The 14,189-nt window shown below is 42.1% G+C and overlaps 1 protein-coding gene across 1 annotated transcript in view; it reads right to left on the bottom strand.

Moving 5' to 3' along the window:
• Positions 1-14,189, bottom strand: part of etfdh (electron transfer flavoprotein dehydrogenase) — a 49,459-nt gene that overhangs the window by 1,503 nt on the left and 33,767 nt on the right. Inside the window, exons 9-12 of the mRNA XM_039750309.1 lie at positions 12,985-13,128; positions 11,959-12,127; positions 8,820-9,002; positions 5,790-6,011 (exon numbers count right to left, since the gene is read on the bottom strand). Coding sequence (XP_039606243.1) covers positions 5,790-6,011; positions 8,820-9,002; positions 11,959-12,127; positions 12,985-13,128 — 718 coding nt within the window. The remainder of the gene's footprint in view (positions 1-5,789; positions 6,012-8,819; positions 9,003-11,958; positions 12,128-12,984; positions 13,129-14,189) is intronic.

The following is a 14,189-nucleotide window of genomic DNA, read 5'->3' as shown; positions in this document are numbered from 1 at the left end:
TTTGATGACTGCCGAGCATGGACAGCCTGCTTCAAATCATCCCGTAGATTTTCGATGGTATTCGAGTCAGGGGACTGTGACGGCCATTCCAGAACATTGTACTTCTCCCTCTGCATGAATGCCTTTGTAGATTTTGAACTGTGTTTTGGGTCATTGTCTTGTTGGAATATCCAACCCCTGCGTAACTTCAACTTTGTGACTGATGCTTGAACATTATCCTGAAGAATTTGTTGATATTGGGTTGAATTCATCTGACCCTCGAGTTTAACAAGGGCTCCAGTACCTAAACTAGCCACACAGCCCCACATCATGATGGAACCTCCACCAAATGTAACAGTAGGTAGCAGGTGTTTTTCTTGGAATGCGGTGTTCTTCTTCCGCCATGCAAGGCACTTTTTGTTATGACCAAATAACTCAGTTTTGTCTCATCAGTCCAAAGCACTTTGTTCCAAAATTAATCTGGCTTGTCTAAATGAGCATTGGCATACAACAAGTGACTCTGTTTGTGGCGTGAGTGCAGAAAGGGCTTCTTTCTCGTCACCCTGCCATACAGATGTAATTTGTGCAAATTACGCTTAATTGTAGAACGATGTACAGATACACCGTCTGCAGCAAGATGTTCTTGCAGGTCTTTGGAGGTGATGTGTGGGTTGTCTGTAACCATTCTCACAATCCTGCACATATGCTGCTCCTGTATTTTTCTTGGCCTGTCAGACCTGCTGGGTTTAACAGCAACTGTGCCTGTGGCCTTCCATTTCCTGATTCCATTCCTTACGGTTGAAACTGACAGTTTAAATCTTTTTGTCGCCTTCCCCTAAACCATGAGACTCAACAATCTTTGTTTTCAGATCTTTTGAGAGTTGCTTTGAGGATCCCATGCTGTCTGTCACTCTTCAGAGGAGAGTCAAAGAGAAGCACAACTTGCAATTGACCACCTTAAATACCTTATCTCATGATTGAACACTCCTGTCTATGAAGTTCAAGGCTTAACGAGCTCATCCAACCAATTTGGTGTTGCAGGTAATCAGCATTGAGCAGTGACAGGCATTCAAATCAGCAGAATGACAAGGGGACCCACATTTTTGCACAGCCAGTTATTCACATTTGATTTAATTTCATACAACTAACTACTGCTTCACTAAAAATCTTTGTTCGGAAAACACCCCAGTACTCAGATGTTCCTAGGAAATGAAAGACATACCACTGTTATATTTTTTGTTGAAAGGAGAGTCAATTATTATGCAGGCTGAGAGGGGTTCCCAAACTTTTTCATATGACTATACATATAAAATCCTAAGCCTAAAAGTGCAACGATTTTGTGTCACGTTTTTTGTCACGCTTATTTTAATACCCACATATATGTGTGTGGTGTCACTTTTCAGAATTTATCGAACTTTAATGTGATGTTATTAGATTTTCACATTCTTATTCCATCTTTAAATTATAAATTGACAGGACTTTGTGGTAAAAGATTTAACCACGCCCGGGGCCGGAAATAAAACACAAAGAGTAGGACAGCTGCTGTACAGGCTTTTAAATGTGCGAAGTGCCACGCGAGATGCAGATCACACGGCACGGTGCCAGCAGCTGATCGAGCAAAGAGGAGGTAAAAAATATATATATATATATATATATTTGTTTCCCATTGTATCACAGTTTAAGAGGTGGTTTCGGAGGAACGACTGTGTCTCCTTGGGGTGCGTTCAGACCCCTTCTTCACAATGTGAGCAGCAGAGACACGAAATGGCTGGCGCGTAGTACAGGCTGAGGGAGTTTGGCGAGTGAAGCGAGCAGGGGGAACCCCCTACTAAATAAATAAAAAAAAAAAATAAAATCATATAATCAGTGATCTTGAAATAAAAATATTACCCAGCATCCCCATTTTTTCAAAGTTTTGTGGAAAGGAGTAACTTTGACCCCCTGTATCCCAATAGGGGATGGACCTCGGGGATCGCTTGATTGTGGCATGCACAACTCCAAGTCTGTTGGATAATTTTTGCGAAAGACCCCCTACTCTTTTTATCATTAGGGTGTAATTTCCTCCACAAAATACGGTCCATTAAAATTAGCAGTTTTCGTGTCTAGAGGGCAAAAAAGCCCAAAAAACCATAACATGTTGCTTAACTAGACATCAAGACTCTTCCCCCTGGGGCTAAATACATTTCTATCTAGCAGTATGTAGGGGTTTCTTCATATCAGTGAGGAGGTCATTTTCTAAACCCAGTCAGGGTTGCAGGGGGTGTTGGAGATTACCCAATCTGGCATAGGACACGTGGCAGGAAGAAGCCCTGCAAAGGGCGCCAGTCACACCCAGGGCCCATGTAATATCGCCAATCCATCTAACATGCGGGTTTTTGGATTGTAGGAGCGATGTAAACCCTGGTCTCCTAACTGCGAGGCAGCAGCAGCGCTACCACTGGGCTACTGTGCCGCCTGAGTCAGGAGGTGATTTTAAAGTGTTTGTAAGGAATTCTTTTGAACACAAAACAATGCTCTTTATGAAACAACAAGTGAATGGCAAAAGGCATTGGTATGGAATGTTCCTATAGAGCCGGTTAGCTATGAGGATTCTGCTGTGTTTAGGCAAACGGTAATGAAAATGGCCAGGAAAAAACTGCAAAAGTGAGCACATTTGAGATACATTTTATGGCCAAAACGATGTTGATAGCCCTCCAGATGACTGAAACATCTGACTCAGTCACACCCATTGTTAACAGATGCATAAAATCAAACACATAGCCATGTAATCTCCATTGACAAGAGAGTGGGTCGTACTGAAGAGCTCAGTGGACTTTAAATGTGCCACTGTCACAGGATGCCACCTTTGCCACAAGTCAGTACATGAAATTTCTACTCTGTTAGGTGTGCCCCGGTCACCTATAAGTGTCATTATTGTGAAGTGAAGTATCAAGGAGCAAGAAAAGCTCAGCCATGCAGCCTCACACTGTGGGACACCGAGTGTGTAAAAATCACTTATCCTCTGTTGCATCACAGCAGGACTCCAAACTGCCCCTGGAAACAACATCAGCACAAGAACTGTGGGGCGGGAGCTTCATGAAATGAGCTACCATGGTTGAGCATGGTCGAGGGCAGCACAGTGGCGCAGTGGGTAGCGCTGCTGCCTCACAGTAAGAAGACCTGTGTTCACTACCTGCGTGGAGTCTGCATGTTCTCCCCGTGTCTACGTGAGTTTCCTCCCACAGTCCAAAGACATGCAGGTTAGGTGCACAGGCGATCCTAAATTGTGCTTGGTGTGTGCCCTGCGGTGGGCTGGTGGCCTGCCCGGGGTTTGTTCCTGCCTTATGCCTGTGCTGGCTGGGATTGGCTCCAGCATACCCCTGTGTTAGGATATAGCGGGTTGGATAATGACTGACTGACTGGTTGAGCACACAAGCCCAAGATCACGATGTACAATGCCAAACGTTGGCTGGAGTGGTTAAACACACAGCACCATTGTAATGAATGAGGCTTCACTATCTGGCAGTCTGATGGACCAGTCTGGGTTTAGTGGAGGCCACGTGAATGCTGCCTTCCAGACTGCGACATCTTATTGTCAAGGCTGGATGATGGACTGGGGCCATTTTTCAGGGTTTGAGTGAAGTGTACTGTTAAGGCTACAGCATACAAAGACGTTTTAGACCAAGGGTCCTCAATCACAGTCCTGGAGGGCCGCAGTGGCTGCAGGTTTTTATTCCAATTAGCTTCCTAATTAGAAAGCAGTCCGTACTGATAAAGAAACTTGATATTGAACTATTTAGCTTGTTAATGCTTACATTCATCCAAAAGCAATTTGAATTGCACTGTAGTGTTTCCTTCTGTGAGAACGTTATCCATGTGTTTTGTGGACCAGGATAAATTTAAACTTAATGATCCTTCCAATTCCCCTCTCATTCATTTCATAATCACAGGTACTTCATGGTAAGCATGTGAGCTAGAGAGTTGCTGGTTTATTGATTATCTGCATCTCATTATCAACTAATGTCTGATTAAGAAAACAGGCAACAATTAAAACTTAAATGGAGCTGCTAAAATCGAAAATAGGCAATTAAGGGTTCTGAATGGAATTAAGCTAAAAAAAAGCATTGCTTTAGTGGTAAATAAAAGGGTTCTAATTAGGAAAATGGTTAAAGTGAACACCTGCAGCCATAGCAGACCTCCAGGACTGTCACTGAGGTCCTCTGATGTACAAAATAACTAAAATTTGTATTTGATGAATGAAAGTACTAACAAGGCAAGGCATAGAGTTAAACACCAACTATCAAACTATCATTATCAGCAAGGACGGAGTTCTAATTAGGACACTGGCTGGAATGAAAACCTGTTGCCACCGCGGCCCTCCAGGACCGTGATTGAGGACCCCTTTTTCTTCTTCTTCTTTCTGCTGAACCCGTTAGGGGTTGCCACAGCGGATCATCTTCTTCCATATCCTTCTGTCCTCTGCATCTTGTTCTGTCACACCCATCACCTGCATGTCCTCTCTCGCCACATCCATAAACCTCCTTCTTCTGTTCCTCTTGCCTGGCAGCTCTATCCTTAGCATCCTTCTCCCAATATACTCAGATTCTCTCCTCTGCACATGTCCAAACCAATACAATCTCGCCTCTCTGACTCCAAACCATCCAACTTGAGCTGACCCTCTAATGTCCTCCTTTCTAATCCTGTCCATCCTCGTCTCACCCCTTGCAAATCTTAGCATCTTCATCTCTACCACCTCCAGCTCTGTCTCTTACTTTCTGCTCAGTGCCACCGTCTCCAACCCATATAACATAGCTGGTCTCACTACCGTCTTGTAGATCTTCCCTTTCACTCTTGATACCCGTCTGTCACAAATCACTCCTGACACTCTTCTCCACCCATTCCACCGTGCCTGCACGCTCTTCTTCACCTCTCTTCCACTATCCCCATTACTCTGTACTGTTGATCCCAAGTATTTAAACTCCTCCACCTTTGCCACTCTACTCCTTGCACCCTCACCATTCCACTGACCTTCCTCTCATTCACACACATGTATTCAGCCTGATTGAGGACCCCTGATTTAGACAAATGTGCTGTCCTAACTTTAAAGCAACTCTTTGGGGGAAGACCCCTTTCTGTGTACAAAGCCAGGTCTATATACTTAGTGCCCTGATCTCAACCCTGTTGAATACCGTTAGGTTGAGCTGCACTGCCAACTGCGAGCCAACTCTACTACAGCCAGTCAATTCAATTGACCACAGGTGGGCACCATACAAGGTGTAGAAACAACTCAACAGGATGCACCTGTGCAAAGACTCTGAATCCTTGTGTCAAAGGAATACTTCAGTTTTTTTACTTTTAATAAATTTGCAAAAATTTCTACTCTCCTGTTTTTGCTTTGTCATTCTGGGTTATCAAGTATTGCTTGACAAGGGACAAAATGAATTTATATGATTTTAGCACAAGGCTACAACTTAAAATGTGCAAGAAGTGAAGGGGTCTGAACACATTCACATTCCGACCTTGAAAGCGTATTTGAGCGTGTTGTGTGGTGGCCTGGCACCCAGACCATGGAGTGGTAGTGCCCAGTGCTGCTGGGAATGGCTCCAACTTCTTGCAAAACTGTGAAACTACAGGGTGGTAATACTGAGAAAACAAACAAGGCAAAGGTAAAGCTGTCCGCTTGTGAAGTGCAGACATTACGCAGATTAAACATTCAGAGTCTGGTCTGCCCTCTTAAATGCCAGCATAATACATTAAAATCAGAATGCCTGTCTGTTCAGATGATCATTGGGTAATATAGAAAATGAAATGAAACAATGAATTAAACATACCTGCAGGACAAAATCTCTGCTCCGGCCCATCATAGATGCTTAGATTTCTGTTTACCGGTACGCTGTCATCCATTAACGTCAAGTGGGCAGGCTGGTCATGTTCATGATTAGTTCCACTTAAAGCCACGGAGGACAGCAGATCAAAGCTAATCTTGCTATCAGGTTTAGGGTATTCTATCGGGGTGCAGTCTTTAGCCGGTTTCAACTGATGTGCGTCAAGGCCTGAATAAGGAAAGGAAAAGGCATTGTGGTATACGGCAGTACTGCAACTTAAAATACGACAAGCACTGAAACTAACATCTGAGTGGCATTAAAGTAGTAATTTCAAATAATGTCGAATGTGACATTAAATTAATACCTAAAATCCGGAAATATTATTATGTGTTAATTAACAGCAACACTTGTAAACACCAAGGTCCCACTCCTCAGCCTCCCTGGAAAAGTCTATTCGGGGGTTCTGGAGAGGAGGGTCCGTCGGATAGTCGAACCTCGGATTCAGGAGGAACAGTGTGGTTTTCGTCCTGGTCGCGGAACAGTGGACCAGCTCTCCACCCTTAGCAGAGTCCTGGAGGGTGCATGGGAGTTTGCCCGACCGGTCTACATGTGTTTTGTGGACTTGGAAAAGGCATTCGACCGTGTCCCTCGGGGAATCCTGTGGGGTGCTCGGGAGTATGGGGTACCGGACCCCCTGATAAGAGCTGTTCGGTCTCTGTACAACCGGTGTCAGAGCTTGGTCCGCATTGCCGGCAGTAAGTCGAGCCCGTTTCCAGTGAGAGTTGGACTCCGCCAGGGCTGCCCTTTGTCACCGATTCTGTTCATAACTTTTATGGACAGAATTTCTAGGCGCAGCCAGGGTGTTGAAGGGGTCCGGTTTGGTGGACTCAGGATTGGGTCACTGCTTTTTGCAGATGATGTTGTCCTGTTTGCTTCATCAGGCCGTGATCTTCAGCTCTCTCTGGATCGGTTCGCAGCTGAGTGTGAAGCGGCTGGGATGAGAATCAGCACCTCCAAATCCGAGAGCATGGTCCTCAGCCGGAAAAGGGTGGAGTGCCCTCTCAGGGTTGGGGGCGAGATCCTGCCCCAAGTGGAGGAGTTCAAGTATCTCGGGGTCTTGTTCACGAGTGAGGGAAGAATGGAGCGTGAGATCGACAGGCTGATCGGTGCAGCGTCCGCAGTGATGCAGGCTCTGCATCGGTCTGTCGTGGTGAAAAAGGAGCTGAGCCGTAAGGCAAAGCTCTCAATTTACCAGTCGATCTACGTTCCTACCCTCACCTATGGTCATGAGATATGGGTAGTGACCGAAAGAACGAGATCGCGAATACAAGCGGCTGAAATGAGTTTCCTTTGCAGGGTGTCTGGGCTTTCCCTTAAAGATAGGGTGAGAATCTCAGTCATCCGGGAGGGGCTCAGAGTAGAGCCGCTGCTCCTCCGCATCGAGAGGAGTCAGATGAGGTGGCTCGGGCATCTGATCAGGATGCCTCCTGGTCGCCTCCCTGGTGAGGTGTTCCGGGCACGTCTAACCGGGAGGAGGCCCCGGGGAAGACCCAGGACACGCTGGAGGGACTGTGTCTCCCGGCTGGCCTGGGAACGCCTTGGGATTCTCCCGGAAGAGCTGGAAGAAGTGGCCAGGGAGAGGGAAGTCTGGGCCTCTCTGCTTAAGCTGCTGCCCCCGCGACCCGACCTCGGATAAGCGGAAGAGGATGGATGGATGGATGGACTTGTAAACACAACACATTTTTCAAATAGTGCAAACAAGGGGCAGTGACCTTAATGTCGGCATTCACAACAGAAAACTACAATGACCTAAATATTACAAAAAGTTATTATACAGTATATCAATCTAAAGGGAGGGAGGGATGGACAAAAGGAGATTCCAAAGTTCAAAATAAACAAAGGAAACATCAATCTTACCATCTAACGAGCCCGATGGACTGAATAGTCTCCTCTCATTTGTCAAATTGTTAAGTTCTTATGTGCCTTCTATGGGCCTTTCTACACAAGTTTGTAACCTTGGCACTCAGGTGGTGTGACTGGTCCACTTGGCATTCCCTTTTCACGCTCTACAGTACATCCCAATGGTCTCTCTTCACCAAATGTGCTACTCTCGATGTAACATGTTGTCACACCCCTATGAAACCACTGGAAAACCTGTGGCCTCAGGAACATTGCCTAGAAAAAGTATTCACCCCCCTTGGAAGTTTTCACATTTTATTCTTATACAACACTGAATCACAGTTGATATGGTTTTGATTTTTTTCTGCACTGTTCAACAAAAAATAATTTTTAGTATCAAAATGGAAACGGATCTCTGCAAAGTGGTCTAAATTGATCAAAAATATAAAATAATTGACTGCATAAGTATTCATCCCCTTTAATATGACACCTCTAAATCATCACTGGTGTAGCCGGTTGGTTTTAGAAGTAGTCCCTGAATTAGTTCAGTGGTCTCAGTTGATTATAGTATAGATGCCCTTATATGTGGAAGGGCCAACTTGTGGGCTAACCTACGCCAGGAAGACAAAAGACACTCCAAGCAACTCCATGAAAAAGGGAATGAAAAGCACAAATTAGGGGCAAAGACAAGAAAATATCCAAGTCACTGAAAATTCTTTGGATTCCTGTTAAATTAGTTTCAGTGCCTGAAAATCTGTTCCAAAGGATGAATACTTTTTAGAGGTCCTGTATCTGAGCACCCCTTACCTTGTAAAGCTTGACACACTCCTGGTGGCCCCAAGATGGCCCTTTCTTTGTAAAATTCAGCATAGGCCCAAATAAATTTTACTGGACGACCATGCTGCCTGCCATTGGCTATGGGGATGATTTCTAATCTCTGTCCCCATTTGCCTTGCTGATACTCCCCCACTATGTAGTTACTTCTGTGCCATTCTCTCGTGTCCCCTGGCAGAGTCCTCTTTACTGCACTAACACAATCTGTAACATTCCTACCAGTTTCTGCAACTACTTGTAATTCTGCCATCCACTTGTGTAGCACTCACAAATTAAACTTTATTCACAACAATTACACCTTACCTTTATGTTTCAAGGTCCATGGCTCTTTGCCTCTGAGTAACCAATAAAATATTCCTGTGTAAATCATTCCCCCGTAAACTCCCAAAGCTGTATGACAAGAGGGCCTTATGTTTCTAACAGCATACAGCTCCTTCCAAATCCAGGACTTTTTTAAGTTCTCCTCATATTCAGGGACATGCATTCCTAAATAAAAATATCAAATGTAATTTTAGAATTGTGAGAAATGATTCTTTGTCATGTTATTATTATACAGATAGTTAACTATCATTATTGAGGCAAGAAATGTACAAGATGAAAATACATTATTCTGAGTAAATGAATTCTATAGGGAGGACCCCTGGACTCAAAGATGTTCCATGAAACTTTTACTGCATTGCAAGAAGAGTGTGTTTGTATTCAACTTGATGGCAGAATATAGCCAGCAATTTACTGTATATCAACTTGCATGCTGACACATATTCCTCTTTACATATATTTGCTTAGAAGACTGTGCAAAAGTGGTCAACATAATTGAGTAACATCAGTCTGGAGAACTGTTTGGGAACAAATGTTACAGGACAAGGGTACAAAATTGATCAGCACTAGTAAATAGCTCAGAACAAAATACAAGTGAATGTTACTTCCTTGGCTCCGAAAACTTAACTGCTAATAACAGTTAGATACTGTGAAACTTCACCAAACAGGAGGGTCTTCAAACGCTTCTTAAGAGGGAGTCAGAATGCTGAATTGAGGTGTCCAACTTGTTTCACCATTTTGTAATAAGTGCATATGTTTAATCTGTCACTGTGCTCTGTACAAAAATATTTTATAAATCTTTTTTTTTTTTTACACTCACATGTACAGCTAACACAAAGCCAGATTTGGCACATAGGAGTTCACCATATAAGCATTTTATGACAAGATAAGTTAGGGGCAACTGCGAAATGGGCAGTCAGACTGATGACCATTGTATACTATTTCTGTGTGTTAAACTCAGCACGAAACTGTATCCTCTTTGCCTTGTTTGGAATGTTATGATTCACCAAAGTGTGGGCCTGCACATGAAGAAAGAGTATAAAGCCTTGGAACATTGCCCGGCACACCTTTGAAGCTGACGGACGGATGGGAGATAACGTCATCTGAGCTGGAAAATCCTTCCAACGCAGCAACGGAAATGGCAGACTCTACACATCGAGACCCCACTCCCGAAGGTCTTGTCATGGCTTCCTTCCTCTGTTATGCCCACATAATCCATCATTAAAGAAAGATAAGTTATATCGATATATATCACAATAGAAATCAAACCACTATTTCTGTCAAGCTTAAAAGTTCCTTGAGGGAGTTGTGAAGATATCATGAGGTTAATGTTGGTTTAAATATTATTTATTTTCTGTCAGAAGCTGATCATGACAAATGTACTGTATAACATTATACAACTGTATTTTAAATAAATAAAATAGGTATATACTGTATAATAAACTAAAATCTTAATTCTGACCAGTTGAAAGCTTCAAGTGTTACAGGAGAACACAAACAAAATGCACAACTAAATTCTTTGGTTAATTCCAAATAAATAAAATAGGGAATTTGAAATAAAAAACTCCGTTTTGACCAGTCAAAAGCTTTCACGTTTTTTCACCCTAAATTTGTTGGTCAACTCCAAGTAAATAAAATAAAATCTTAATTCTAAAATCCTAAATCTAAAACTAAAATCTTAAAGCTTCCACGTTTTACAGGAGAACAATGTTAATTCTATAGTCAATTCCAAATAAATAAAATAGGTAGTAATACAAACTAAAATCTCAAAAAACTACCTCTATATTGTATCCTTTCCTATGTATATGACACAGTCACTCAATTGTGGTCACCTTCGGCACCAAGGCAAAAAATAAAAAAAAGAAAGGCACAAGAAATCCCCGTCAGCGCAGCACTTGCTTGGGTCTGGGACTGTAAAGTCTTGCACTGTGTGTGCTCTAAAGGTTGGCACTGCTCAGATGGCACAGAAGATCAGTAGTGGCAACATGCTTTCGACACAATTTGCAGTGCACAATACTGTGCTTCTTGTGGGACTTTAAATAGCCAGAGTATTTCCACCCTACTGAATTCCATGGACCTTTCTTTTCAGCAATATCCTCGCCTTTTGGGCCTTGAGATGTGTCCACTGGGGTGTCTTCTTTGGTAACGCTAACTTTTTTTGAGTCATCGTTAACATTTTCTGTTGTTATTTTCTCCTTTATCTCGCTTCCACTCCTGACATATGCGGCTGCTGCAACCCAAAAATTAGCAAATGTGCTTCTGCCAGCTCAAGCGGCAAGGTGGCGTAGTGGTAGCGCTGCTGTCTTGCGTTTAAGAGACCCGGATTCGCTTCCCGGGTCCTCCCTGCGTGGAGTTTGCATGTTCCCCCTGTGTCGGCGTGGGTTTCTTCTGGGTACTCCGGTTTCCTCCCACTGTCCAAAGACATGCAGGTTAGGTGCATTGGTGATCCTAAATTGTCCCTAGTGTGTGCTTGGTGTGTTTGTGCCCTGCGGTGGGCTGGCGTCCTGCCCGATATTTGTTCCTGCCTTACACCGAGCTTGCTGGGATTGGCTCCAGCAGACCCCCGTGACCCACTGTTAGGATATAGTGGGTTGAACAATGACTGCCTGACTGATGTCAGCTCTGTGCTGTGTGTGTCAACCTAACATGGTGTGGCAGTAACTCTATTCCAGCCACAATTGGTTCGGCATGACGCTACTCTCATTATAATTGGTTTTTCGTGTTCTCTGTCAAAACATGGAATTCAGTTATATTGACATTCTATTGACCATTACTTATGTTTCTTCTGAGGAAATGTTATTTTACGATAATTATCTTTATTGTTTTATAGCCCAGACCTAGGGACAATACAGATTTTGAGAGTGAACAGGTTTAACAGTCTGTTTTGGCGAGCTTATATGCCCCCAAACCCCTCAGAAGTGACTAGTGAACATTAACACCAAATCTAAGGGATCATAATAGGAATACAACATGTTTTTATCATCGCTACTGACATTTTAATTAAAGTCTGTTGTGAGGAAAGGACATCAGTGAGGTAGATAGTAGTATGCAATTGTTGACAATTCATTTGCTACACATAAAACTTTGCATGAGAAACATTCAAAGACACATAAGAAATATTTACCTGCTGTTTCTGAATGGAAATTCTCGTCAGTAATTTTCTGGAAGATAGTTTCAGCTGCTAACATACCACTCTTAATGGCGGTGTGAGTCCCTTTAATTTTAGGGACATTCATGAAACCAGGACTGCATCCGACTAATAAGCCACCAGGAAAAGTAAGCCGGGGAATTGACTGGAAAAAAAAAAAGTTTCAAAGATGGAATTTTCCAGCCTAACTTTTATATAACAAAAAATTTGTTGCTGGTTTTCTGCAGGGAGCCTAGTTTCTTCCAAAATCCTAAGGAAGTTCAGGCTTGGCTGACAAGTGACTCTAAATTGGTCTCGTACAGGTGAGTGTGACTCTGTGAATGACTGAACATTAGAAAAACTGTGATGATAACAGGCCATTCAGTGCCAACTACTTGTTCATCCTATCCCCCGAGATCGTCCAAAATAACATTGAGATCTGAAGGTCCCCGAACTCCTACTAATTTTGCCCCCTCTTAATCTTCATTCTTTTACATGGAAATGTTTCAGCTGTTTTAGTGTCTCCTCATAGCCTATAGCTCTCAATCATGGAATCAGCCTAATCACACTCTTCTGAACTTTCTCTAGAGCTGCTATGTCCTTTTTATAGTATGGAGACCAAAACTGAACACAGTACTCCAGCTGAGGCTTCACCAGTGCATCATATAACTTAATCATAACCTTCCCCTTTACTTGTATTCCACACATTATGGTGTACAATCTAACATCCTATTAGCTTTCTTGACCTCTTTTGTCCACTGTCTTGATTTGGATAGTGGTTACTGCACTATGACTCCCAGGTCCTTCTCATATGGGGTACTTTTGAGTTTTTAAGTCTAAAATTGCACTGAATGGTGCCCTGTGATGTACTGGTGCCTCGTCTTGGACTGGTTACATGTCTTGCAATTGATGCTGCCAGAACTGTCTTGTACTAACTGAAACTCTAGAATAAGTACATTCTTAAAATTAATGGAAAAAACTATCAGAAGGCAATAAACTGCTGGCATGAAAAAAAAAATATACCTGGAAACCACCTTCATTTAGAGCTCTAGCTCCATATGCAATTCTGTGACCTCCTTCCAGAGTTGGAACTATTGCTGGATGATGTTTCCACCTTTGAAATTCTCGGAATGGACTCAGGTATGGGTTCTGATAATCCAGGCCAACCTTGAAGAAAAATATAAGAGGAATATAGCAATGCAGGTGAGTTTTCAGGTTTTTGCAACTGACTATTTTAAAATAAAGGTTGATTAAATCAAATTCTTTAATTTATTTCTAATAGGCCAAGGCATTACTTGGAAAAAAAATCTAAAAATATGCTAACTCTGGAAACCGTATGTTAATTATATTCAATAAATGTTAACTATGAAGCATGTACTTCTAGAGTTATGTGTGCCTCCAGTAGTTAAACCTAATTTTATTTTTCTCCCTAATGCATTGGTCAAGAGTCCTGTCTTCATTCTGGAAGCAAAGTAATATTGGAATGCATGTTCTGTGTAAGATGTGTGCTGAATTTTCCAGAAGTATTTATTTAAAAATATTATAGCAAAAAATGCATCAGTTTTGCATGTTCTGAGCATACCACTGATAACAGACACATGGATTTTGCAATATGAGTAACGTGAGGTTTGTTCTCTTTCTTCCATGGACGTTTCTCATATCATTTGATATTCACAGCACTGGTCACCTTGGGATTCTGTTACGTCATAAATCTTTTTCTCTCCATTCTGCATGAAGACATGAGATTAAAAAATTTTCTTGACCATTACTACAAGCTACATTGGGTAAATAACATATAAGAAAAATATTTTTAGGGTGGAGTAATTCTTTAATGAAAAGATTCTCTTTCGCACCTTTAATATAAACATACATTTTGCCCGAATTTTCAAGTGTGTCAAAACAAGGTATTATTTAACTGTTATAAATGAAACTCATTTATTAGCAACTCCTACTACTGACAGACATGTTCAGGCCTGTTTGGAAAGTTTTTAGAATTACCGCTTAAATATAGATTTTGGAAATATATAAAAATTAGTTTTTAGTGTATTTGTTTTAATAATACATTTATTATTAATGATTTATATTAATGTGATTTGAAAACTATATAATTTTTCCCCCTTGAAACTTAAAACATATTTATCATATTGTTTCTGTAATCTCAAATAGCTTATGTAATGTAGGACATAAGTAAGGCCTTTTTGGGGCGAAAATACATAAGAAGAAGTTCA

The sequence above is a fragment of the Polypterus senegalus genome, chromosome 4, assembly GCF_016835505.1.
Source record: "Polypterus senegalus isolate Bchr_013 chromosome 4, ASM1683550v1, whole genome shotgun sequence".
NCBI classification, from domain to species: domain Eukaryota; kingdom Metazoa; phylum Chordata; class Cladistia; order Polypteriformes; family Polypteridae; genus Polypterus; species Polypterus senegalus.
Note: the sequence above shows the minus strand (reverse complement) of the source record. Positions and strands in the feature narration are given on the sequence as shown.